At 40.5% G+C, this 26,475-nt stretch overlaps 2 protein-coding genes across 4 annotated transcripts in view; both read right to left on the bottom strand.

Moving 5' to 3' along the window:
• Positions 1-4,276, bottom strand: part of GCNA (germ cell nuclear acidic peptidase) — a 34,804-nt gene extending 30,528 nt beyond the window's left edge. The window contains exons 1-2 of one of the 3 annotated variants that reach the window (XM_074278573.1): positions 3,943-4,276; positions 183-234 (exon numbers count right to left, since the gene is read on the bottom strand). In XM_074278573.1, coding sequence (XP_074134674.1) covers positions 183-234; positions 3,943-3,985 — 95 coding nt within the window. In that variant the 5' untranslated portion in view covers positions 3,986-4,276. Of the gene's footprint in view, positions 1-182; positions 235-3,601; positions 3,757-3,942 lie in introns of those variants that run through there. The other 2 variants (XM_074278574.1, XM_074278575.1) reach the window with 2 other exon arrangements.
• A 5,178-nt stretch (positions 4,277-9,454) lies between these two features.
• The window catches only part of OGT (O-linked N-acetylglucosamine (GlcNAc) transferase), a 34,111-nt gene continuing 17,090 nt past the window's right edge, over positions 9,455-26,475 (bottom strand). Inside the window, exons 6-22 of the mRNA XM_074277887.1 lie at positions 23,462-23,541; positions 22,209-22,404; positions 21,580-21,720; positions 20,799-20,899; positions 20,422-20,575; positions 20,206-20,307; positions 19,890-20,069; positions 19,365-19,523; positions 17,353-17,442; positions 16,454-16,579; positions 15,941-16,111; positions 15,709-15,825; positions 15,426-15,593; positions 13,765-13,917; positions 12,788-13,040; positions 12,471-12,594; positions 9,455-11,896 (exon numbers count right to left, since the gene is read on the bottom strand). Of these exons, the coding sequence (XP_074133988.1) occupies positions 11,722-11,896; positions 12,471-12,594; positions 12,788-13,040; positions 13,765-13,917; positions 15,426-15,593; positions 15,709-15,825; positions 15,941-16,111; positions 16,454-16,579; positions 17,353-17,442; positions 19,365-19,523; positions 19,890-20,069; positions 20,206-20,307; positions 20,422-20,575; positions 20,799-20,899; positions 21,580-21,720; positions 22,209-22,404; positions 23,462-23,541 (2,490 nt within the window). The 3' untranslated portion in view covers positions 9,455-11,721. The remainder of the gene's footprint in view (positions 11,897-12,470; positions 12,595-12,787; positions 13,041-13,764; positions 13,918-15,425; positions 15,594-15,708; positions 15,826-15,940; positions 16,112-16,453; positions 16,580-17,352; positions 17,443-19,364; positions 19,524-19,889; positions 20,070-20,205; positions 20,308-20,421; positions 20,576-20,798; positions 20,900-21,579; positions 21,721-22,208; positions 22,405-23,461; positions 23,542-26,475) is intronic.

Here is a 26,475-nt window from a genome sequence, read left to right as displayed (position 1 = left end):
GAGCATGTCAACAAAATGGCAGTTAAGCAAATGAGGAGATAATAAAGTTGAAAACAATGTTAGCAAGTGGTTGAGAGAACTGCCTAGCTACCCACATAAAATATTTGTCCCATGAACCATTCAGGTGAAGTGCTGAAATTCACTTTCAAATTCAACAATATGTATTCCTTATCTACACTTACGGTGTGACCCTGTTTTTCTTCTCTTCTTGCTTTCTCCTTGGAAAATTAGATTCTGTAGGAAAAACACAGGACACATTTTAGATGGGGATGGAAAGGCACGGGGAGCAAGCAAGGGCCTCAGGACATCTCTTCATTGGGGACCTCCCAATCCCATTATTGTCATGATCCCTACTCATCAACAAAGTAGCAGCCATTAATATAAAAAGGAACTTCTAGGCCCCATTCCCCCCAACCCCAAGTGACCAGGAAACCCACTAAAGGAACATGTAAGTTGTAATCAATTAACACTGATAGTGTTAACAGAAACTCTAAGATGTTAACTTTAGGGCAACAGAAAAGTAGTTTGCTGCTACTTTAAAAACTCTGGCAGCAAATAGCCTGCTTTTGGTTATAGGATGTCAGACTTCTGGGGGGCCCTGTTAGTAAAAATTGTCACTCAACCCTTTCCTGGCTCACAAAAAATGGTGTGTATGTATTGGAAAATAAGCAAATCTCATAGATTCTATGAGGCTAATAGATATAAGTGCTAGTGCAGCTGAACCAATTAGGTGGTGGCCAGCCGTTAGTCATACTGCCAAGGCAAGTGGTTGAATAAGCCTATCATCAATTGTAACTTTTAAAAATGTAAACATTGATTTAAATATTTAATTAAAATAATTAATAAATCTGCATGTTTAAAACTAATTTGAGTAATCAATTATTTGCTGATCTACATACCTCCTTAAGCTAATTAAATCAACAAATTTACATATCTACTATTAAAAATACCTGTAAATTTAAATATTTAAATTAACATAATATATCAAACCAACAATATACAGATTTATGGATTCGATTAATTAGCATAATCAATTATGTAAATTTGTTGATTATTTTAGTTAAATATTCAAATTTACTGATCAAAACAATAGATGAATCATCTAATTAACATAATTTGCATAATTGGTTAAACTAATTAAATCAAACAACATTATGCATTTTAAAATTGATAAAGTTGAATACCTAATCAGTCGAAAACCTCAATTAAATATGCAAATGAGGTGATTAATAAATTTGCATATATTAACAAAATAATCTGTAATCTTGGTTGTTTTGTGTATAAATTTGCATGAATTAGCAGTTATTTGCATAAATTATTGAAATTTGCATATTTGAATATTTTGACTGCTAGATCTCTGAAAGAAGTTATATGCCTGAGTATCCAAACACAACAATCAGCAAAATCAATAAATTTACATATATTTTAATAAAATTATCATAAATTTGCATATATTTCAATAAATTATCATAAATTTGCATGTTTGATTAGATTAATTACTAAATTTGCATATTTGAATATAATTATTGGTTAATTTGCATATGTTTTAATAAAGAACTATTATTTTTAAAAATCCGTTAAAGCAAACAAAAAAATATTACTGTATCTAGCCCTAAGCTATTAGTAGAATTTGCATATGATTGATTGATGGATCATAAAGTCCACCCACCATTCTAGAGAAAGGCCCTGGACCAAGCTAGCAATCAGATAACAATCTGTGGGTCAGTAATAAAGTTTCAGAGACAATATAAGCCATGAAATTCAACAATGCAATGCAATTCCACCTCTAACCCATGGAATTTAATACCAGACCATTCCTCAACTCCACCTCTAAGCCATAAAATTAGCAGATCAGAGACATGAAGCACCTGATCTTTCTCCTATAAGTTTTGGAACTTAGTGGGCTTTAATGGGCATATACTAATCACATAATAAACTTTGCTCCTTGACTTAGAGATGGCTTCCAGCCTGCAAATTCTTTTGAGACATCTTGCGACACCGATCTGGAACCCCAACCTTTTGGGGGTCCCCCTTGACCCCCAACAATACCACTACTAAGGTACACAGAGAAGTGGGTAAATTGGGGAATGGCTAAACAATGTCTAAACAAATAATATTGTAACTAAATCCCAGAATTATCAGATCAAGGAGAAAATACTGCAAGCAGCCAAAAACAATTCAAATATCAAGGAGCCACAATCAGGATTACCTAGGACCTAGCAGCTTCCACTTTAAAGTACCCTAAGGGCCTGGAATATGATGTTCCGGAAGGCAAAGGAGATTGGACTATAGGCAAGAATCAAATACCCAGCAAAATTATGCATAATCTTTTAGACAATGCTAGAAAAACAAGAAATTAAAAACTCCCAAAATACTAAATTTGAAATTATGAAAAGGGGAGATTAGTAAAAATTGAAAGTAAGGAAAATATTGAAATAACAAGCAAAATTATGAGTTGGTTTTATGAAAACAACAACAAAACAAACCTTTAATTTGATTAAAAGGGGAAAAAAATCAAATTGTTAGTATCAAAAATGAAAAGGGTGCACTTTCCCCCAATGAAGAGGAAATCAGAGCAATAATTAGGAGCTATTTTGCCCAAATGTAATGCCAATAATTCTTAACAATCTAAGTAAAATGGAAGAATATTTCTAAAAATATAGATTGCCAAATTAACAGAGGAAATAAATTACCTAAAATTATTTAAATATAAAAATAATTTTAGAAAAAGAATTGAACAAGTTAATTATTAATCAATAACAATCAAAGTTAATTAATCAATCCCCTAGGAAAAACTCTCCAGGGCCAGATGGATTTACAGGTGAATTCTACCAAACATCTTTAATTAATTCCAATACTATGTAAACTATTTGGAAAAACAAGGAAAGGAGGTGTCCTGACAATTCAATTCCTTTTATGATGCAGTCCTGACAATTTATAACTCAGATTATGATGCTGATAGCTAAACCAGATTAGGACCAAAACTTAGTAAATTATACACCAATTTACCTAATGAATACTGATACAAAAAATCTTAAAATATTAGCAAAGAGATTACAGCAAGTTATCACCAGGATAATAAATACACCATGACCAAAGAGGTTTGTTTTGTTTTGTTTTGAACCAAGAATGCAGGGCTGGTTCAACATTAGGAAAACTATTAGAATAATGACTATATCAACAACCAAACATTAACAGTAACCAAACTTAGGATTATCTTAACAGACGCAGAAAAAAACATTTGACAAAATCCAACAGCCATATTTAAAAAACAAACACACATGCACTAGAGCCTAGGAATAAATGGAGTTTTCCTTAAAATGATCAGTAGCATCTTTCTAAAACCATCAGCAAACAGACTTAAAATTCCACCTCTCATTACATAGCCAATACCGGCCCCCAAGGAGCTTACATTCTTAACTTCCTTTACTATCTTACTAGAGATAACTTCCCCCTTTGATGTCCTCGTGGACCACCAAATAAACGCCCATCCATTTCTCAAAGCCCGGTTTGTTTTGGGGGTTTTTTTAATCCCCGTTTAGTTCCCCAACACTTAGCACGCTACCTGGCTAAAAGTAAGCACTTTACAAAAGTTTATTACCGGTTTGTTGGGGATCCATTAATAACGTTGGGACAAACAAACAAAAAACAAACGGCAGGACGCAACTCCCAAACCGAAACCCTGCCCCAAGGCCTTCCCGGGACCCAGCGGAGCCAGGGAGGGAAGGAAACCGGAGTGAGGAGGCGGCGTAAAGGCGACACCTGCTCATCCCATCCCTCTGCCCCAGCCTCCCTCCCACTGTTCCCCTCCCACTGTTCCCCACCCACCGCCTAGGCCCCACCTCTTCCCTCCGCCCTCCCGCAGACAGGTAGAGTCCCTCCCAAGTAGATGAAAGGAGAGCCTGCCCCTACCCCCGTCTCCGCCCCTGTTCCCCTACTCACCAGGGGTGATGTCCTCGGTTTCTCGCCTGAAAACCCGCGCCATAGCCGGCGAGCTGCGCAGGCCCGGACACCGAGAACCCACTACAGGCAGCCGCGGAGACGCGCAGGACAACACTGGTTTCCGCAGCTACGGCGCGTCATCACATTCGAATTTTGGCGCGCGCGTAGCGTGACGTCCTTTCCACTTCCGGCGCAGCTAGCGGTTGTCTTTCTCACGGGCGGCTCTTTTGAATCTGGCGCCGGCGCCAGACCGACGCCACTTCCGGCGGCGCTGTGGGATGGCCCCAGTTCCGGTGCTTCTTCGAGTCTCCTTCCTGCTGGAATTCTGGCCCCGCCCCCTTTGCTCTGGGACTCCCTCTAGGTTCCAGGGCAGGGGAGAAAGGGCCTAGCCTTCAATCTTAGCTTCCGCCTCCCGACGCCCGCTGCTCTTTCCACTTCCGTTCGAACCAATCCGGCTCATACTTAAGCGCAGAGTTTGCGAGGCGGTCCCTGCCATCTGCTAAGGGCAGAAGGGGGCCAGCCATCGGCTCTATCACGGCCCTGCAGACGAGAAGATGGAGGAAAGGGGAGGGCGGGGCGGGAAAATCGGACCAGATTGGAAGCTCTATGCGGGAGGGGCGGAGTGGGGAAGGCCCTAAATGGAGCAGGTCTCTGTAGAGAGCCTTAAAAGGCACTGAATAAGTGGTCAAGCCTCCAGGAAGAAGTCCGGAGAGAGCGACCATTTAGTTTACCACGATCGCTCTCTCCAGACTTCTTAAGAGCGAAAGTGAAACCGGATGCGGCCGAAAAGTGGAAAGAGCTGATCGGCAAAAAAAAAAAAAAAACTGTGAAAGTTAGCTCGGCCAATGGGAGTTTATGGGAGCGTTTCAAGTAACCCTTCTCGTAGTTTCATTTCCTGTTAAAAGTTTCCAAACTCAAAATAATTAAATTGCTTTATAAACCTTACAGCTTCTCTCCTATTATGGTAGATGCGTGGGTGCTACGAAATATGAGTCTGTTTTCCACTAACACGGATGCTGTCATCACATCCTACCAAAAAAAAAAGCCTTTATTTTTAGATTGTACCATCTGCTTTGCACAGTTAGCAATATAAAATTCCATTTAATGTCTCAGATAGTGAGCTTCACTTTCACAGCCTGGTTGCCTCCTCCAATTTGTCACCAAGCTAGGATGGCTCCTTGATTTTGGAAGGATGTGATGCAGGCGGAGCTCCCTTTAAGACTCCTTTCTCATCTCCAACCCCATAGGGACTGACCTTTGATTTATAAGACCTGCCCAAAAGCACCCTTTTGTATTCCAAGGGGAGAGATCCGGATCTGAGCTAATTTGGGCTGTACCCAGCCCCCACTCTAATGATTGCTCAGGTTTCCCAACCCCCACCTGGGGGGTTCTGGCCCTCGAGGAATCAACCTAGGACTCCACCCATAGGCCCCTTCGAGCAAATAAAAGAGCCAAGCTGGAATCATCTCTTGGCAGAGGGTCGAAACATGCGAGCCCCACGCTTTGCATCCCAGACTCTCTGTCCGCCGCTTATGGTGTATTTCTTTCTCTAACTCCTTTTAATAACCAGACTTGAACCTTGCTTCCAAACTCTACAATAAACCTTTTTTATCAATCTAGTTTTCTGGGCCTGTAAATTCCTTTCCAGGGGACTCGCAGCCACTAGAACTTAATTAACTTTGTATCGTTTCGCCGCCGAATCCAAAGCGGTTGCAGGGAGCTCCATTTGACTCCCTGTACCCCGAACCTGCCACTAGCCCTCAATTAATCCTAATTATATTTAGGTATCCCTTAGCTAGACCTCCTCATCAGATGCATCGAAAAAAAAAAAAGGTGCCGAGCCTTTGGGTTCTAAAAGTTGAACTTGAAGAAACCAAATTCAAAACGCTTGAGATGAGTCTCAAAAAAAAAAAAATAAAATAAAAAAGGTGCCGAGCCTTTGGGTTCTAAAGCTTGAGATGAGTCTCAAAAAATAAATAAATAAATAAATAAATAAAATAAAAAAGGTGCCGAGCCTTTGGGTTCTAAAGCTTGAGATGAGTCTCAAAAAATAAATAAATAAATAAATAAATAAAATAAAAAAAGGTGCCGAGCCTTTGGGTTCTAAAGCTTGAGATGAGTCTCAAAAATAAATAAATAAATAAAATAAAAAAGGTGCCGAGCCTTTGGGTTCTAAAGCTTGAGATGAGTCTCAAAAAAATAAATAAATAAATAAATAAATAAATAAATAAAATAAAAAAGGTGCCGAGCCTTTGGGTTCTAAAGCTTGAGATGAGTCTCAAAAAATAAATAAATAAATAAATAAAATAAAAAAGGTGCCGAGCCTTTGGGTTCTAAAGCTTGAGATGAGTCTCAAAAAACAAATAAATAAATAAATAAATAAAATAAAAAAGGTGCCGAGCCTTTGGGTTCTAAAGCTTGAGATGAGTCTCAAAAAATAAATAAATAAATAAATAAATAAAATAAAAAAGGTGCCGAGCCTTTGGGTTCTAAAGCTTGAGATGAGTCTCAAAAAATAAATAAATAAATAAAATAAAAAAGGTGCCGAGCCTTTGGGTTCTAAAGCTTGAGATGAGTCTCAAAAATAAATAAATAAATAAATAAATAAAATAAAAAAGGTGCCGAGCCTTTGGGTTCTAAAGCTTGAGATGGGTCTCAAAAAATAAATAAATAAATAAATAAATAAAATAAAAAAGGTGCCGAGCCTTTGGGTTCTAAAGCTTGAGATAAGTCTCAAAAAAAAAAAAAATAAATAAATAAATAAATAAATAAATAAAATAAAAAAGGTGCCGAGCCTTTGGGTTCTAAAGCTTGAGATGAGTCTCAAAAAAATAAATAAATAAATAAATAAATAAATAAATAAATAAATAAATAAATAAATAAATAAATAAAATAAAAAAGGTGGCGAGCCTTTGGGTTCTAAAAGTTGAACTTGAAGAAACCAAATTCAAAACGCTTGAGATGAGTCTCAAAAAAAAAAAAAAAAAAAGTGGGGGCGGGGGAGGGAGAAAGGAACAAAAAGCCTGACTAGAAGGGAACATGGCCTCCAGGAATTGTAGTTTACTTATGTAAATATGACTTCAGGCGGGGGTTTAAACCCTAAGGAAACTATGAATCACAGTGAACTATGGAAATCCGGGTACCTCGTTTCTGACACCTGGGAGAATTGTGTCTTTGGTCTTTTTTCCAAGTTGAAAGTAACCAACAAGCAAATGTCTGCTCAGGAACAGATCCTAACTTTGAGACATTAGCAGCCAGGGACGATCAGCTGCAAGTATATGAGTGGAGAAGTCAGAAGGCCATAGGAGGCCATGAAAAAAGCTGCTTACTAGAAACAAAATATAAAAGCTGACAAATTAAGAAACAGACTTTGCAGATGCTACAAAGCACTGTTGCTCCCTTTATTCCCCTCTGCTTTAAAGATGAGAAGCCAGATTTTGCAGCTATTTTGCTGGAAGCTCTATTGAGGGTTTTTTTGTTTGTTTGTTTGTTTTTCCTGAGTCCTGTTAAGTGCCTTGCCCAGGGTCACACAGCTAGGAAGTGTTAAGTGTCTGAGACCAAATTTGAACTCGGGTCCTCCTGAATTCAAGGCTGGTGCTCTAGCCACTGAGCCACTTAGCTGCCCCCCCTTTTTTTTGTACAGCTTTTTTTCAAAAAAAAATGCATGGATAATTTTTCAACATTCACCCTTGCAAAACCTTGTGTTCCAAATTCTCCCCTCCCTCTCCTAGATGGCAAGTAATCCAATATATGTTAAACATGTTAACATAATATATATTAAATCCAATATATGTATACCCATTTATACATTTATCATGCTGCACAAGAGAAAAATCAAATCAAACTGGGGAAAAAAAAAGAAAATGAAATGAAATGAAATGCAAGCAACAACAAAAAGAATGAAAATGTTATGTTGTGAGCCACACTCAGTTCCCACACTCCTCTCTGGATGCAGATGGCTCTCTTCATCACAAGATCATTGGCATTGGCCTGGATCATCTCATTGTTGGAAAGAAGTGCACCCATCAGAATTGATCATCCTATAATCTTGTTGCAGTGTACCATGATCTCCTGGTTCGGCTCACTTGACTCCGCATCAGTTCCCATAGTGTCTCCAGGCCTCTCAGAAATCGGCTGGCTCGTTATTTGTTATAGAAGAATAATATTCCATAACCTTTATATACCATAAGTTATTCAGCCATTTTCCAACTGATGGGCCTCCACTCGAGTTTCCAGGTCCTTGCCACTACTAAAAAGGCAGTCCCATTTTTGCACATATGGGATCCTTTCTTTCCTTTGGGATCTCAGCCATCTACTGATATATTTTTAATAACAGATGAACCACATACATCTCCCTGCTGAGGGTGGCAGTGTGCTGAGTGGCTCAAAAGGAACACAGAGACAGATTAGCCTAACAGGAAAGTTGTATCAGAGGAAATAAAGAATTTCAAACATAAGCGACACTCAGTGCAGACTGCTCTTTAAAAAACTGCAAGTTAAGGCCTTTAGTCTAGTTAGTTGTCCTAAGGAGGAGGAAGTAGCCCTATGGATTTGCCACCTGCCCACTCCATCCCCATTCTTCCCAACACCGGTATGAAATTTCAATTCCCACTTTGCCTTGCTCAGTAAAAAGAGCTACTGATATCAGCATGAGGACACTCAGAAGCTACTCCATCTAATGCACTACTCCTTGAGGGCAGGGCTCAGCTTGTGCCTCTTTTTCTCTCTTCGAAAGCTTATCTTGTTCAGTCTTCAGAAGGAACCCAGCCAGGTACCTTCTTTGCCACCCTTCTCCCTTTCTTTCTCGTCTCTCCCTCCCTCCCCCCACACCACCTCCCTTAGATTGAAAGCTCCTTCAGAGCAGGGAATATGTTTTCATTTAGGCACAATGCCTGGCATGTATTAGGTGCTTAATAAATTGAGTGTAATTAACCTGAGCAAGAAGCACAGTGGAGAAAGGACTGGCCTTGGAGTCTCAAATTTAAGCTTACCGCTTCCTAGCTTTGTGACCCTGGACAAGTCACTTTAATCAATAATTTATTAATATTTAGGGGCAGCTAGGGGGCGCAGTGGATAGAGCACCAGCCTTGAATTCAGGAGGACCTGAGTTCAAATCTGGTCTCAGACACTTAACACTTCCTAGCTGTGTGACCCTGGGCAAGTCACTTAACCCCAGCCTCAGAAGAGAAAAAAAAAAAAAAAGTATTTAAAATAATAATAATAATTTATTAATATTTAATCACTAAAATAAGGATAAGGGCACCAAGCACAGCAGGTCACTACAGAAGCATTAGCCATCATGATTATAGCTGGAATGGAGGAACATCAGATTCCAAACCAGAGGATCAAACCATTCTCCTCATTTAAGTCTTCGGCCTTCTCAAGGCAGTTAGAGTAGGAGATAGGCTAGTTAAGTCATAGTTAACCCTCTCGGCCCCCCCACCCCAGACTCACATAAACACATCATACTCTGACTTCTGAAACTACCCAGCTAGCATTTAGCACACAGACATTTTTTAAGTTCAGAGGAAAATGATTCTGTTTATTGTTTAAAGACTGCAAGACAATATTTGAATTTCTGTAGCACAATTTAAATATTTTACTGTTTTTGATAAAGCGGAATACAATAGAAAAGACAAATTAGTTTCCAGTGATATCTAGGTTTCTATTCAGAATTAAGTCTTCCTCAGACGCGTTACCTGGAAACAAAAACCTCTTTTGTTACATTTAAGCAAAGCTTCAACCACAGCAGATACTTTCCACACCAGGAAAAAACATTCCTCCAATGCAGGAGTGATGTGCTATGTGAAATGGCTGGAGCTCACAGCCTCCAGGGCATCACAAAGGGACAGTTTTGATTCTAATCCATTTTCGGCAATCTGTGAACTGAAAACATCATTCATGGAAATGTCCTGGCGTCCTTTAATGATTGGAAAAAGGTGAAAAATAAATTAAAGAGTTCCCAAACTGCTAAAAGGAGCAGTTTATGCCTAAGAAATTCTGGCTTCAGAATTCTGAGGGTTCCTGTTCAGATTCTGTCAGAACCTCAAAGTCTCTGACAGTGATTTAATCAAGAATTTGTCAGCTAGGAGCCAGTCAAAGCCCGAGCTGCTACGGAACAGGTGAAACAAACGCTGGGCCTTAGCCACCATTGGTCACCTACAAGCAGCCCGGCTAGCAGACAAATACTTACTTCTTACCAAGTAGCAATAAAAACAGAACAGCTAGACATGATACACACTCATATGTTGGCTTATTTTAAACTTCAAGCCCTTTGTTGAAATTCTGGAATATTTCTATTCCTGTAGTTTCCCAGAAGACACTCCAGCACTAGCAGTGCTGAGGTCTGATACATATTTCAAGTAGCAATGCAGTCAAGCCACTATTGAGGCAAAATCTGTACATCACATACTTGAAGGTCCGGATGGAAAGACCATTTTGTGCAATGCCTTGAAAGGTTCTGCAGTGGTCCTGCAGAGCTTCTGGCATGACACTATTTCTGAATAAAACTGATTGAATGTATTGGAGGCAATCATGACTTATTGAATGAAATGACTGAATACTTACCTGGGCTTTCATTTCTGCTAAAAGAAATAGGAAGAACAAGGAAAATTTCAAGAAAAATCTAAATCATCAAAATGGAGCCAAAATGTTGCGCACACTATTAACTTTCTGACAACAGTAAACGCTGGGAAGGGGGGTCAAAACTTAGAAAACAAAAATGATTTATTCTGTGAAACAGTACCATGACTGTCTTTACATAATTAATAATCATTTCTAAAAAACTGGCATTTGGCACCAGTGTGTTTAAAGTAAACACTCTGAGAATATGTGTGAAATCCTAAGTCTGGTTTTCCTGCCAAAGAAGCCAATTCAATGATTCTCAGGAAGGATTGTGTTGTGTTTTTTTTGTTTTTTGTTTTTGCGGGGTTTTTTGTTTGTTTTTGAGGGTTTTTTATTTTTTGTTTTTGGATTATTATTCTTTTTCCTTTTTTTTTTTTTTTTTTTCCTTTTCCTTTTCTTTTTTTTTTTCTTTTTTTCTTTTTTTTTAAGAAAAACCAAGAAGTAGTGGAAGACTGACCGGGGAGGAGGGGGAAGGGGGAAGAGGGACAAAACAAAAATACAGAACAAAAAGTCATCATCAAAACCAACAGCACAAACAGCTCCAATCAACAGGTCAGACACTACAAGGCTGACATAGACTCAAGCGGTTTATAAAACCTATAAAAAGCCTATACCAGCAAAGATGCCCTTTTAATCTGTGGCTCAAAAGCTGAAAGGTCATGGAGTAAAGAACATTTTAGCTGGAATTGTTTAGCTGGAAAAGTTTAGCTGGAAATCTAATCCTGGAAGAGAACCACACACGCCAATGGGAATACCTGAAATTAAACATTTTTAAAAGCTCCAATTCCCAATATAAGAAGGAAAAAATAATTGATAGAAGACTCAATCAATCCATAGAATTGCAAATGGCTCTCGGCAAATCTCTCTCCCCTACACCAAGCATCCCATTTAATCACGTCTTCCATACCTACACAACACCTGTGGGCACTGCTGAACTGTATGCAGATTCCTTGTGGAATAGCAGTTTCCCATCTTTACTGTCTCTCCCTATTGTGCAGGAAGTAGGCTTGCTGTGCTATTTTATTACCATTGTGTACGTCACATGGTATTGAGCAGAAATGTAGAAATGTAGGGGTCTCTAGTTCCCTTTTCCTTTGCAACAGAGGCTTGAGAGGCTCTTGCCTTGGGATAATTCTCCTATGTGTACTGAATCTTTTATGCCGACTCTGTGGCCTCAACCGGCTTAATCATGTGGTCTGGTTTGTTTCCAGCTGCATAGTGATCCCACATTTGAAGATAAAGGCGTTCTAGTTCCATTGTGTACTGTTTGGTGTTGAAAAGAGGGCTGGATATTCTCTGCTTCCAGACTTTGCCACGAATTTTCTTCAGGCTGGATTAAAAATAGAAAAAAAGAGATACAGGAGAGAGAAAGAGAAAAAAAAAAAAAAAAATAAGAAAACCAAAATGGAAGGACCACAATTGGATGTCCTAACTAGGGTAGACTTTTTAAATCAAATTCTGAGCATCTGTTTCTTTCTCGTTTCAAACAGTTCTCTTCTCTGCTCTGCCTCCTATATATAGCCTCATGGCTGTAGACAGAGACAAAGCTGAATTCACTGACAGGACTTCTAATCCTGCCTATCCCCAACCCCTTGAAACAGGATTTATTTGCTTTGTGCTCCTTCCCCCCCCCCAAAAAAAAAAAACCAACTCTACGGCCAAGAGACCGCGTTCTTTCTTGATTTCACCCAACTTCTGGTCTTTGAAATGCTTAGAGGAAGGAAAAGAAAGCCCTCTGTCAATGAGCATTTGTAAGATAGCAACAGGACAAAAACCCCAAACTTCTGTCACTTACCTTTTTTTGGAGACATGTTAAATGGGTTAGATTAATGCCAACCCTTCCTTAAATTCTTTATTCCCTCCACTTTACAGTCTTAAAGTTATCTAAGAAAAAATTTACTTACTATTCTAGATCAGTCCCCAGTTTCACAGCAATATCTTCATACTCTTGCCTATTTTTTGCAATAAGCTCAAGGCAACCGAGGCAAGTGAGCTGAGAGGCAGCAACCCGGGAAGCGAGAGTCTCTCCTGTAATGGGAAGGGTAACATTTTATGCTTCTTGCAGAAAATCTACTTAAGTAGGACTTGAAAGATTAATCATCCTTGCTAAGGAGATGAACAAACGAAGACAGCAGACCATCCTAATAAATGAGATTTCTTGGTCGTCTTCGACGCTCTTCCCTAGGAACATCCCCTGAACAAAGCAGAGGGGGAGGCTTACCTGGCATAGTCACCATGGGGGTTCCTGCCCACAGCACATCCATGCCAGTGGTGTGCCCATTGCAGAGTGGGGTATCTAGGCAGACATCAGCTAGCTGACCTCGCCTCACATGCTCCTCCTTTGGAGCAACTGGAGAAAAGATGATCCGATTCTGGGGAAGGCCCATGTTCTGTGCATACTGCTGAATATTGGGTTCTCCTACAGCTGGGAAACGCAATAGCCACAGCACACTGTTGGGAACCCGCTTGAGAATCTGTAAACCAAGAGGATAAAAGGAACCTTTGTTTTATTGTTTCATCCCCAAGAGGGGCTATGTTAGGCTAGCTTCACTTTGTCCTAATAAGGGATAAAGAAAAACTAGCGGGCCAAGAAAAGGCAACTGATTTTCCTTTTCAAACACCAGGAAATTAAGTTTCTGCCCATTTCAGTGAAAAAAATTCAACAACAATAAACACAATGTGCCAATTTCCTCCTAAGCCTGTAAATAGTCCTCCATTTGCTTTCTTTCTTCTCTGGCCCCCCAAAAGCAGTTCCTGAAGGGCTAAGAGTCTAGTTTTCTCATCTAATGAGCAGCTCAGTATCAGCTCACTGTTTCTTCCTCCCACCTAATGCAACACAACACATCTCCCTCTTCTCAGCTGTTTCATAAGCATTTTGAGAGTAACAGCAGCTTTCCCCAAAGAAGCACAGATTTCCCATGGCAAACTTCAAATTCTGCATTAGGAAACTTCTGAAACAAACAAAGCCAAACAGACAAAGGCTTCATGGGATCAGCCCCTACTCTCTGCGATCTGTCTCCCACCTCCCGTACACAAAACACATAACCACAGTAACCCGAAAAATCGATCAAGAGTCTCTGATATCTGAGAAGAGCAAACTAGGGTATTAACGAAGCAGCTACTCCTGGGATGAAGGGCAGCTCCCTGCCAGGGGGAAGAACGGTCTGCTCAAGGGACAAAGCAGCTGCCCGTACTTACATTAGCCCACATCTGCAGGGTGGAAGGGTCGATTTTATATAGCTGGTTAAAATTACAGTACACAATGGCATCTTCTGGTAAGCCATACTGAGAACGAGTGGTAACAATAATGGTCCGGGGCACCTCCTCTCCTGTTGCAGCTTTGTTGTTTATCTGCAATTAAAAAAACTCTTTATCCACAAAAGTTTCATTTCACAAAGTGGTGCAACTTTGACAAACAGTACAAGATTCAAAGGCTGTAAACTGGTCAATCCTCAGAGAAACTTAGAAAGAGCAGAGAGGTAGACTGGGCACTGAGAGGCCTCGGGTAAAAGGGCTACATCTGAGCCTCCCTGCCTCCTGCCATACCCCTCACCCCCCATTGTGAACCTGGCCAAGTGACTAAAGCTCTCGGGCCTCTAAACAATCCCTTCAGACTAAATTATAGAGCAGGTGCCAGCCTGAACAAGTGGCACCCCTTACAGCAAGGAAACACCAGGCTTAGGCCTTAACACACACACCCCCCATCTAATTCCCAGGTGAACAGTTCACAAAGGAGTCGCTCAGTGGAAAGCTGGTTAAAACTGAATAAGATTACTTGCTGTCTGGGGTGGGGGCAGGGAGAATAATCTAGAAAAACAAGGTTTGCAAGAGGGAATGCTGAAAACTACCTTTGTAGTTTTTGAAAATAAAAGGCTCTTATTTTTTAAAAAATAAATAAAATAAAGTGAACAGGTTATCATGCTACTTCTTGACATGGTTGTGGGGAAGAAAGAGCAAAGGGGTCAAGGAATAATAGGAAAAGGTTCGCCAAGACCAAAATCCCTGTTGCTCTTGTGTCCTTTTGCTGGTTTTTTTGCCTTAAAGAAGAAAACTAGCCACTGGCAGAAGCAGGTGCCCAGAGGACTGGGACCCAGGAGAGAAGAGACCAGAAAGAAGGGAATGGATGGAGTAGAGGCCAAGAACACTGGGCAAATGAACATTATTTCAATGAACAAGAAAGACCGGTTCCTTCCTGGGGGTCCTTCCAACTGATTCCATGGCATGAGAAACCACCAATGAGCCAAAATGCCCAACTGAGCAGCACACAGTCGCTCTCCTTGCTCTCCAGGAGTCCTCTCAAGAACTAAGGGGTAAATGGCACCTAGCTTATCAGTGCCTGAAGGAGCAACCATGACAGAGAAATGAAAATCAAGGCCCCCAACTCTCCACGTTGGCTACTGCTTTCAAGGTAGCCAAAGCTACCACGAGGCTTTTAATCCTCCCTACTTTCCCCCAAATCCATTCATCTAACTCACTCTCCAAAACATAGCACCAAGTCCATATTCCAAAGTCCATCCCTTTTGTTTTGCCCATCTTGAAATTTTGTCTACCTAAATCCAAATCATCTTGTGAGGTCCAATTAAATCAAGAGGATCAAGAGGAAGTGGGGGGACAGATCTGCAGCCAAGTTTCGTATGTTTTACACATCTGGTGTGGATCAGCCACCATCCCAACCTACCTTCCACAACAGTGCCACACAAATCTCGAATTCACAACGCGATCTCACATCACATCGTGACCTCACTCTTGAACCCCTTTTTTTGCGGCAATCTCCCAAGCAGTCAACGCTCCCAACAGAAGGCCTGATTTTTGAGTGAATTTATGAGCAAAACTCAGAGCAGTCATTTGCAGAGTCTCACCTGAGTGGTCGCTAGTCCGTTGCTAATATTGAATCCATTGATTGTTATTTGAATCTGTCCTCTGTTAATCATTTCAATCACAGCTTCCGCAATAGTATTCATGGGAATAACGGGCATACTGAGAGCTGCGTTGCTGTCTGCGTTGTCTCCTGCATCGGGGCACTTCATCTAATAATGGCGATAATGACAATGAGCTTCATCAACAACTTAGCTCTTTAAGGTTCACAAAGCATTTTCCTCAGAACATAAAAACCAGTACCCTAAATTACGGAGACTCTCTTACCTTAACAATCTTGACATCGGGTAGACTATCTAGAAAGGCCTTGAGGTCGATGCCATTCAGGACAATCCGGTTGTCATAAATGTGTCCGTTGGATTTGAAATCAATGACAGCTTTTTTCTGGGGAGGGAAAAGGAGGTTTTATTAAAGTAACTACCCTAGAGCAATTTTCAGCTTTACCCAAACTGAAACAGAAGACCAGACTATTCCCCAAACCCCTGTGTTCTCTACAAACCTTCAAGTGAGGAAACATGTTGGCATGATCACCAATAAAGAAAGTGTTGGGCATATAAGCCAATTTCTCCGAGTATTGCTCAGCAACCTCTGCTGGAGAAGTTTCCTGATCCGTGATAATATAATCCATGAAAAGTGCACCACTAGTCCCAGGGTATCCCAGCCACATTGCCTACAAAAATCCAACCAAAACAATTATGCATTAAAAACAAGAATCTTCATTCCAAAATCCTGAAAAGTTCTCAATAATGCAACACACTAAACAAAGAATTTACTTCTTTAAGCAAGAGGACATAGAGTAAAAAAATTAACTTTGAAGGCTTCTCCCCATCCACTCCCATGGAGAACGCAACGGCCAGAGTAGTGTCTGTTTTTGAAGTTCAGGATCCCTGCAGACGGAGACCGGTCCTTCCGGCCAAGATAATTTGCCCGTCTCACTGGTCTGGACTAAATATTGCAGGTGTCTTCATGGAATCAGAACGCTTTTTGGGCGATGAGCAACATGTAATGATACCTGAATGGGAGCTGGTCGCAGAGCAAAGAGTTCATTGCGTGCACCCTTGGTATAGCCGTTCATATTCACAAGGATGTGGATCCCATCCTGATGAATTCTATCTGCTGCTTTCCCATTACACGGAATCTAAGGAACAATAGAGTGTCCAGCATATCAGGTAGAAAATACTGTCTTTACACTCAAAGCAAAAACACAAATTCAAAGCTTCTCACGAAGGTATGTTGACGTTGGAAAGCCACTAGCCAAGAAATTATTGGGAAAACTTCACAGGAACCACAATCACAAGCCATTCTGCTGTGATTTCCCAGTACCACAGATCTCAAACAGGAAGAGTCCTTAGAGACCATCTAGTCTAACCCCCTTAACTTCCTCTGCCATATGCCAGAGTGAACAACAGACTCCGGCCAAGAGGAAAAACAAATCTTCCTTCTCAGCAATTCAGTCCTTAACTTTACCTTTGTCCCAACCACACTCTGGTTTACAGCAAGAGAAAAAGAAGAGGCAGGAGCCTCCTGGGCAGGAGAAAGGGAAAACCAGGAGAGAAGATGTGGGTCCTTACATATTTCACTTGTTACTCTCCCAAGACATCTATTCTATTCCACTGGTGTTTAATATATATATATGAATGAGAATCTTGCTCTAGGGGAGTTACTTTAATGAAACCTCCTTTTCGTCCCCAGAAATAAAGCAGTCATTGATATGTATATATCTTTTTTTAATTTTCTAGATATGGGTAGATAGCCACCAGGCCCCCCACCGTTATCGAGAATTAAGGTGAGCAAGAAACTCACAGATCAAAAGCTAATTCCTATAGGTCCTTTTTATTCGTACGTGATACCACATGCAGACATATAAACTATCTACTCATTCCACCGAAACCATCTATTGGAGAGACTTACCTGAGAAAGGTCAATGAAATGGTTTGCTTCTGCCATCACTTTCACACGGAAGTTTGTGCCATCATCTGGGCTGAGGGCATAACAGAAGACCTGGAAATCAAGCACACTATGTCAGCCATGCCCTAAAAAGGCAGACCCGGGGCAGCTAGGTGGCGCAGTGGCTAGAGCACCAGCCCTGAAGTCAGGAGGACCTGAGTTCAAATCTGGTCTCAGACACTTAACACTTCCTAGCTGTGTGACCCTGGGCAAGTCACTTAACCCCAGCCTCAGGAAAAAAAAAAAAAAATTAAAAGGCAGACCCAACTGAGACTCATGTTGCTTCCAACATATTTAGTTCAACTGTTTCAGTTATGTCCAACTGTTTGTAACCCCATTTGGGGTTGTCAAAGATACTGGAGTGATTTGTCATTTCCTTCTCCAGCTCATTTTAGAGATGAGAAATCTGAGGTAAACAGAGTTAAATGAGTTAGCCAGGGTCACTTAGCTAGTAATTTTCTGAGAGTGGATTTGAACTCAAGTCTTCCTCACTCTATGCATTGTGCCAACTCGCTGGAACACATGGTGCCTGAAAGGGGATATAGGCAAGGGTTCTGGGTTCCACTCCCAAAATGCATCAGCAGACCCCCATCGAGGACTTGAGCCAATCCAACAGAATCAGAATCTCATAGTTGGAAGGGGATCAGGCCCAGCAAACTTCTTTCTAAAACCTCACATGTGTTTGGTGGAAGGCAAGGAAAAATGCCACTGCCTGCCCTCCCAAGATAAGCCATTCCACCTATGGGAGGGCTCTAATTGGAATGAAATGTTTCTATAACAAGCAGCCCAAGTTTGCCACTCTGCAACTTCAAGCTGCTCAGGCCCTTTGGCTGCTCCTCATGACCCCAGTTTCCTGACTCTCCCCATTCTGAATCTAGATAGCCTGGGTTCTGCCTTCAAGAATTGGCGCATAATCTTCCTTTGGTATTCTGAGCAGAAGAGAGACTGGTAGGGCAGGACAGTAAGAAGCTATCTCCCTGGCCTCCAGGAAAACCCAATTCAAATCCCACTTTCCCATCCTTGTTCATTTCAGTGCCTACCCTGTTAATAATTTCCCCTGTCTATAATTTGCTTCATACATGTTTGCATGTTGCCTCCTCCCTAATGGGGGAGCCCCTGGAGAACAAGGATTGTCTTTTGCCTCCTTTTGGTGAAGTTGGGAAGGGGTCATAACCTCAAAGTCTCATAAGTCTCAAAAAGAATTTGCAGGCTTGAACCCATCTCCTAGTGCAGGGGCAAAGTTTGATTGCAATAGGAATTGTATCACCATTACATGTGGACTGAATTGTAAGGGAATTCAAAAGCAAGGAGACACACCTATCCAGCTTTTTTGCATTGATATGCTAACTCTATGACTCATAGGTAGGAAGGAGCTTCTCACTGACCAGATTATCAGACTTTGGTCTCAAGGAGTGGAATCTGTAGGAGTTTCCCGAGGCCAAAAGCTATCTAAGGAGTGGTCAGAATCTGACTGGGCGTGGGAATTTCCTGAGGCAGAAAACCTAGAATCACAGAAGTCTCCCAAGAGCCCAGAGCAAGAATTTATAACCCTCTCTTTTCTCAGCTAAGAAATCCCCCATGAGTCCAGGGACTCATGAAAAACAAGAAACCACCCAAGAAACCAAAGGGCAGAAAAGAGATGCGAATTGCTCAGTTATCTGAAGTTAACCTGAAATCCTCACTCAGCTGAGGTACAGTTCCACTTCTGGCATTTTTGGTACTGCCGGTAAATTGTTGCCAAAGTACACCCAGGTTGGCGTTTTAGATGACTAAATCTATCCCCTAAAAAACGAAGCTGAGGCCAGAATTCAAGCAACTTGCTTTCCCATCACATAGAGTCACTCGAACCCAAGTCACTGACCGCTCTCGATGGATCCTGGTACCTGACACACCCACTGACACTAATTATTCATCTGTGCCTGGCACACTGGAAGCACTTGGTGCCTGAGACTTACCCACCTGAGCACAATGCTTACCTCAAATTTATCGGAGTTATGCATCCCGGGAATAGATTGCATGAGATGGGAAGTTGGATGATTTCCAAAGTCAGAACTCACATATCCTACACGAAGTCGACCCTCACTGACTTTCAAATCTTTTGGATGTTCATATGGCGGCTTGTGAAGGACATTTATCTAACAAAGGAATCCAGCGCACATTGGTTAAGTCTAAAGAATCCATACTTCATATATCAAAGTAAAAATTCAATGCCAAGTGTGAGCAGCTGAAAAAACTTATTTTAATCATAACACCAGTTCAGGGCAACCTGAACCACTGTGTAATCTGTGCAGTGCACCTTATGCTCTTAATTTGTTCACGGAAGCAATGGAGCAGCTTGAAACTACTATGAAAGGATACCAAGCCTTTAAACTAACTATTCAAAAAAACTGCTTTCAGCATCCTAAGCAAGCTAGAGTACTGACACCCAAAGGGGGCTACCGCTATAAAAGAACAGGTGAGTGAACAGGAACAAGCCAAGTTGAGATCTAATCAGGCCCCACCTTGTCCAAGCAGAGGTTTCCATGTCTTTCAGCAATGGCCTTCCTAAATCCATGAGAAAGAGGATATAGCATGCTGTGATGAGGATGCACAGAAGGTAACCTATTCTTCTCCAGCTGATCAGCTACAATGCTAACTAATTTCTTCATCCGTTCATCATAGTCAGTCCAATCACAAACAATCTAAGAGTCAAAAAAAAAAAAAAAAAAAAAAAAGGCTGATTCAACCTTAAACAGAGGACTTAACTTTTGATGTGCCTTATCCAGAAGGGACTCATCAGGAGAGTTGCAACTCAGCTGATGGTAGTACACCCCTTACCTGCAGGCAATGGGCCAAGTTACAGTAAGCATCAGGAAAGTCGGGCTTTAGCTTCAGAGCAGTTCGGTAAGAAGCGATCGCTTCTGGAATGTTACCTGAATCCTAGGAACAGAAAGAAAACATCACAAGAGCTCCAAAAAATGAACGAAGAAAAAAGGAAACCGAAAAAGGGGGAGCAAGAGAAATCAACAAGAGAGAAATTATTCTAAGTGTTACCTTGTGAATGGAAGCCAAGTTGCTGTGTGCATCTGCAAAGGCTGGGTTAATCTGGATGGCTCGGGTGTAACACTGCAAGGCCCCCTGAACGTCCTGCATCTCCTTCAAAGTGTTTCCCATGTTGGAATAAGCATCGGCAAAGGTAGGGCTGATCCTGAGTCAGAGAATCAAAATCATCCTTTTTTTCTTTTCAAAGAACTGAAAATCTTTAATCTCTTCAAATGTTCGATTTACTCTGTCCTCCTGCTAGAAGCCACTTGAGCATTCTGTGCTGTCCCAAAACCCACGGACATATGGTCAGTTTGCAGACTGAAATGCTTCCCATGCTTTATGCTTCTCCGTGGCTCTTACCAGAATTCTAGGCTCTAAGTCCTTACCTAATCGCTTCCTTATAATGCATCAGGGCTTCCTGCAATTTTCCCTGTTGTTGTAATACACTGGCTAAATTTGAATGGGCAGCAGCAAATTCAGGGAACACCTAGAAAAAGTCATCACAAATATCTGAAATTGAGTTTATTGAGCTCACCATTTTCACTAATCACCACCCACCTCCTCCGAGGGTTCACTTCCTCTGTTGGCCACATGGATTCCCCCACTGCCATTGTTGCTACCCGGCACAGATTACTCATTTGATACCATCTGCTGAATTCCGTTCTTACTCAATGCTCTCAGTACATCCTGTCCTTCCACTAAAATGGACTCCTTGAGGATGAAATCCTTGTTCTTTTCCCACATAGGAGAGTCAATACGGGGGTCATACATCAGGAAGAGTCAAATATAAAGTATCTTCTCCAAACTATCTAATCTCATGGGAGTGGCAACTGGGAGGCGCCTCAGTGAGCGGGTCAAGAAGAGCCAAATGTAGATCTGACCTCAAGAGCCTTACTTAGCTGTGTGACCCTCAGCAAGTTCACTTCAATTTCTTCTTCTGCAAAATCATAAGAGTCGAACCCAATGCTAACCTTAACCCCCAAAAGGAGAATATTTCCAACACCTACCTCCTCAGGTGGTTATGAGGATAAAATGAGATAAAAATTGTAAAGTGTTTTGCAAACCTTAAAGCATCCTACCAGTGCTAGCTAGCTCCAATTACTAAACTATACTCAAGCTTCGGAGCTCCATTATCACACACGACAGAACCCAGCACCGTCAACATACTTCAAGCGCTTTACGATACAGGCGGACTGCTTCTTCAATGTTCCCCTGTTCTCGTTTAATGTTGGCCAAGTTATTTAGAGAGTCTGCATGGGTGGGACAAAGCCGGAGAGCTGTATTATAACAATCCTCTGCCTCAGCAACCTAGAAAACGAAACCGAGATTATTTAGAAGTCATTGAATCTCAGACTTGCTGTCGTCCTGATCTACCTTTAAAGCCCAACGGCTGGAAAATCATTTTCTTTCCAAAAGTTCCCAAATGGTAACACCATTACCATCATTCTACCCATCCCTTCATTGTACCATGTGAAAACTTCCCAGGGGAAAAAAATTAGTAAATAAGAACTTTATATAATAAGTACAGAGTATTCCCTGGTCCACCCTAAGATGATGTTTGCTTCATTTTCTCCTACCAAAATACAAATTTAATTTTGTTTTCCACCATTTACATCATTCCTCCCAGTCACTACTAATAAAAAATACATGCAGCTTTTTTTTTTGATCCTATCATCTTAGAAAAAAAACAAAGAGGAGAAAGAGAAGAGAAAGAAAGAGAAAGAAGGAAGAGAACAAGAAGGAAAGAAAGAAAGGGAAGGAAGGAAAGAAGGAAAGAAAAAGAAAATCCTCCTTACACTGCCCTTCTCTTTCAAAGCATTGGCTAGGTTGCAGTAAGCATCTGGAAAATGAGGTTGTAGCTCAATAGCACGCCTGTAGGTGTCTATTGCAAGGTCTATGAGGCCTTGTTCATAGTATACACACGCCAAGTTGCCATGCACCACTGCATGATTAGGACTCAGGCTCAGGGCTCGAAGGTAAGCTGCTACAGCTCTGTAAACACAAAAGCACATTTATATCATCCAGTACATAAAAAACATGTTTAATGTCATTCTAATTACACGATATACTGGGCAAAAAAGATTTTGGCCCCAGAAGAAAGGTACTTTTTCCACATTTGGTCCTTCCTTACTAACAGGTACAAGTTAAAAGGGGGAGGGCATCTTACACATCCCCTTGTCAGGCTGTTCATGTCTTGGGCAGAAGGGTCTCACCGACACAAATCTCATCCAAGTTCTTTCTCTGCTATAGATAACTTGGAGGCAAGTCAGCCAATCCTCCCTATTTCCCTGCAAGTGATTGAGGGCCAGGGCAACTTCATTTCAACCAACCCCTGTCAACCGCTTTTCAAGATCAAGTCCTACGAAATAATATTTCAAAGTCTAAAACGACCTCCAAAATGAAGAAAGGTCTGTTCTAAACGAGGGAACATATTTATCTATACCAATTCAAAAAGAAAAGGCAATTCTTTCACAGCAACATGTGGCCCCTGAAAACCATCATTAAAAAAGGGAAAGAATAACTCATGCCATACAAAAGACAACATGGCACATTGCTCCTGAATTCCATCACACTAAGATTTAAAGTACTCACATTGTCAGAATTGCCTTAAAACAGAGTTCCCTTGCTCTTTCTTATTCACTTCTCTGCTTTTCTATCTTTTTGGTGTCAAGCCTTAAAACCTCAGCACTCCTGGGCCACTCGAGGTCTACACTAAGCTTCCAACCTTCTTTTGGAGAGTGAGAATCAGGTTTGGGTTATTACTCTGTTATCAGGTTCCTACATTATATAACCTTTAAATACTAGTACAAAGTACTAATGCTACAAAGAAGCATTAGTGCTCTATGAGGGCCAACAAGGGAGAAATGAATATTATGAAATAACTCAAATGCCCCTGGAAAAAACAAGGAAAAATATTATGCACTTGTGTAAGTACATGTGTAAGAATTTGTGTAAGTATTGTGAAGCAGTCTCGGGAAGTAAGGTGAAGGGACTCTAAAGGAAGTAAGGATATTTCCATAACCATTGTTTCTAATAAATATTCCCTCACCTGTCAAATATACGTGCCTCCTTTAGGACATTTCCCAAATTGATGTAGGCATCGAGAAAATTAGGATCAAGAGTCACGGCCTAAAAATAAGAGAGAGAGAGACTTAAATAATATATATTGCCCCATTTTGTAAGAATTAGGTAAAATGTGTTTGCAAGAATTTCTCAAAGGCTACTTTCTGGGTATAAGTAAACATAAAACCTGCAATTATGCATGAAAATGTATAAAATGCTTTATGATATATATATATATATAATATATTCTTGTATTTTTAACTATTCAGTGAATGAGTTAAAATCAAAAAGAAAATAAACCACATGGTCTACAGTTTTCATTTTAATTAGGAAGAAACCAAGGTCCCAAGAAAGAAAACTTTTAAACTTTTTTTCTCCTTTAATTCATTTCTTATGATAAGGGATGCAACTATGTTCCAAATCACTAATGTTAGAACAGAATTCTTCTCTCAAAGAATTTTCTTGAGAAAGGTGAATTACAGTAGGGAATGGTACACATTTTGTCAGATGCAGTATCACAAGATCTCACTTAACTTTTTGGGGGGATAAAAGCGGGTGGGGGGTAGGGAGTAGGGAAAAGCAAGTACAGCATGAGAAAAGGAGTATCTTTAAAAACATACAAAAGGCTGAAGCAAGGAACAGAAAAGCTAAACTGCAGAGAAGCAAAAAAAAAAAAAAAAAAAATTGCTTTTAAAGCTCCAAAGGGTGAAAACGAAGAGAGGGATTACAATGGGTATCAGAGAGAAGGTAGAACTGCTTTAAACTAAAAAAAAAAAAGGGGGGTAGTGGGAGGAGATGACTAAAATCACAGGCCAACTTCTGGAAAAATAAGCAAATTATTAAAGGATTCAACCTAACATTTCCTCCTTTGGATTACTAGTTTGATATATCAGGAGAACCACAGACAGAGATTAAATTTTAACAAAATCCTCCAGACAATTCTTGCAGACAAGACAAAGGGACATAGACTAAATCATAGTGTACTTAAGCAAACTAGGTTTGAGGACCACACCAATCTTTATCAAGCTTTTATCTATCTTTTACCCTTGACCCTCAATCCAGTTCTACAGGGAGAGGGGATCCAAGTTCAAATACGCCCTGATAGTGTCTTAGCTCATGCCATTCACTGTTCGTCACTGAGCACCTGTCTCTAGGGTGCCCTTTCCTCAGAAGACAGATGATGAAGCCGACTACTAGCCACTTCCTGATAAAGAGGTGAGGAACTCCAAATGGAAACAAACACCTATTTTAATGCACAATGTATTGCTTGACTTTGTATAATTGTTAAGAAATGTTTTTTGGTGTTTTTTTTTTTAATAATTTGTCTCATTTGGGGGCTGGAAATGGGGAGAAAGGGAAGAGAAAGAAAATAAGGGTCATTGAAGCACTGCTCCAAACAGATGGCCAGGAAAGGCTCCACGGACAAACAAGACTGCTTTAAATTTAACATGTTGAACTCATCGGTAGATCTAAAAAAATCCCAAACAAGCCATACATAAGAGATATATAGTTCCACGTGCCACCTTCTTTCTCTTCTATAGTGTAAATGTAAGTGTTCATTTTATGTTTAAGTACAGAATTTTTTAAAACAGGAAAAAAATAACAAAGAAGGGTTTGAGGGATCAACTAAATAGAAGGCCTCTGAGGACCTGAATTTTCAAGCTTTTAAGCTATGGTCAGCAGTTTTATCAAATGACTGACTTCAAGACTCTTAACCTGTCAAGTTGTATAGATCAGGGCCTAAAAACATGTTAGATCTAGAAACAGAAATTGTAATAACACATGAACCAGTTCTTTGCGAGTATCAGTATAGCATGGTAGCCATAAAAGCTAATGTATTCTCCGACATTTAACAGAATCAGTTTTGAGACTCTCTCTGGGAACCATTTTAAGAAGCGCCCCCACAGAGAGGCAAACCAAAAAGGTGAAGAGGGGACTCAAATCAGCCAAAGGGCTGGGTGTTGACCTGAAAAGAAAATAAAAAAAGACCTTGGGGACACAGGAGAGCTGCCTTTGCGTAGTCAGAAGGTCGTACAAGACTACATTGGTTTTGTTTGGTCATAGGGGTAAAAATAAGAGAAGCAAATAAAGAAAAACTTTCTTAACAATCATAACCATCCAAAAAGTACAGTGGGCTGAGATCATGGTAAGCTAAAAGACCTTCTAAGAGATTAAAAGCAGGAGGGAATTCCTTTCAAGTTGGTCCCATAGCAATTAAACATGTATGTCTTAAGCACTTCGTATCTACTATGTATAGACACTTGGGATATGTGACTTCAGAAGTCTGAAGAGACTAAGAATCTAAGAATTAATCATCCAAAGAGATCAGTCCCTCCAAAAACCTTCCAGGAGGGCACCAACCACTGACTTCTCAATAATTCTACCCATCAAATATTGATTTAACAAGGAGTTACATAAAAAACTCAAGTCCTGATTCTCTAATCTCAATTCTAACTAATCCTTTCAGAGTAATTACAAAACTCCCTAGAATAGCCTATTAAGGTTTATATTTAGATAGGAAAACTAACCATTTTAAACAGCCACTACCAAAGTTATTCTATTATTCCATTATTCCTCTGTGTTCTAAAATTAGAAAGATCGGTTTTAAAAAACAGATAACATTTGAAGTTACTGTATTACTCCTCACAATGTTTTAAATGAAGTCACCATTCAGACTTAGGGAAATACAAAGCCTGATGTGTGGAGGAGAGATTAGACTTATGTAGCCATAGAGGAGAGAACAATTGTAAAAAGTTACAAAGCAGCGTATTTTTGCTGATATGGATTTCCCCCTCATCGGAGCTCTTTCCAGCAGAGATTAGCTGACAGCTTGGCAGACAACTTATTGTAGATAAATACTATAGTACTATAGCATAGAAGGGGTACTTCTTCAGTCATGGCTAATGGCCATGGGGGTTCCTTCTAGTTTACTCCGAGCAACTGTTGGTTTAAAAGAAAAACTATCCTAACAAACTTCATACTTCAATTAGCAACTTTGCT

The sequence above is a fragment of the Sminthopsis crassicaudata genome, chromosome X (genome assembly GCF_048593235.1).
Source record: "Sminthopsis crassicaudata isolate SCR6 chromosome X, ASM4859323v1, whole genome shotgun sequence".
Lineage (NCBI taxonomy): Eukaryota > Metazoa > Chordata > Mammalia > Dasyuromorphia > Dasyuridae > Sminthopsis > Sminthopsis crassicaudata.
This window is presented reverse-complemented; position numbering and strand designations above follow the sequence as displayed.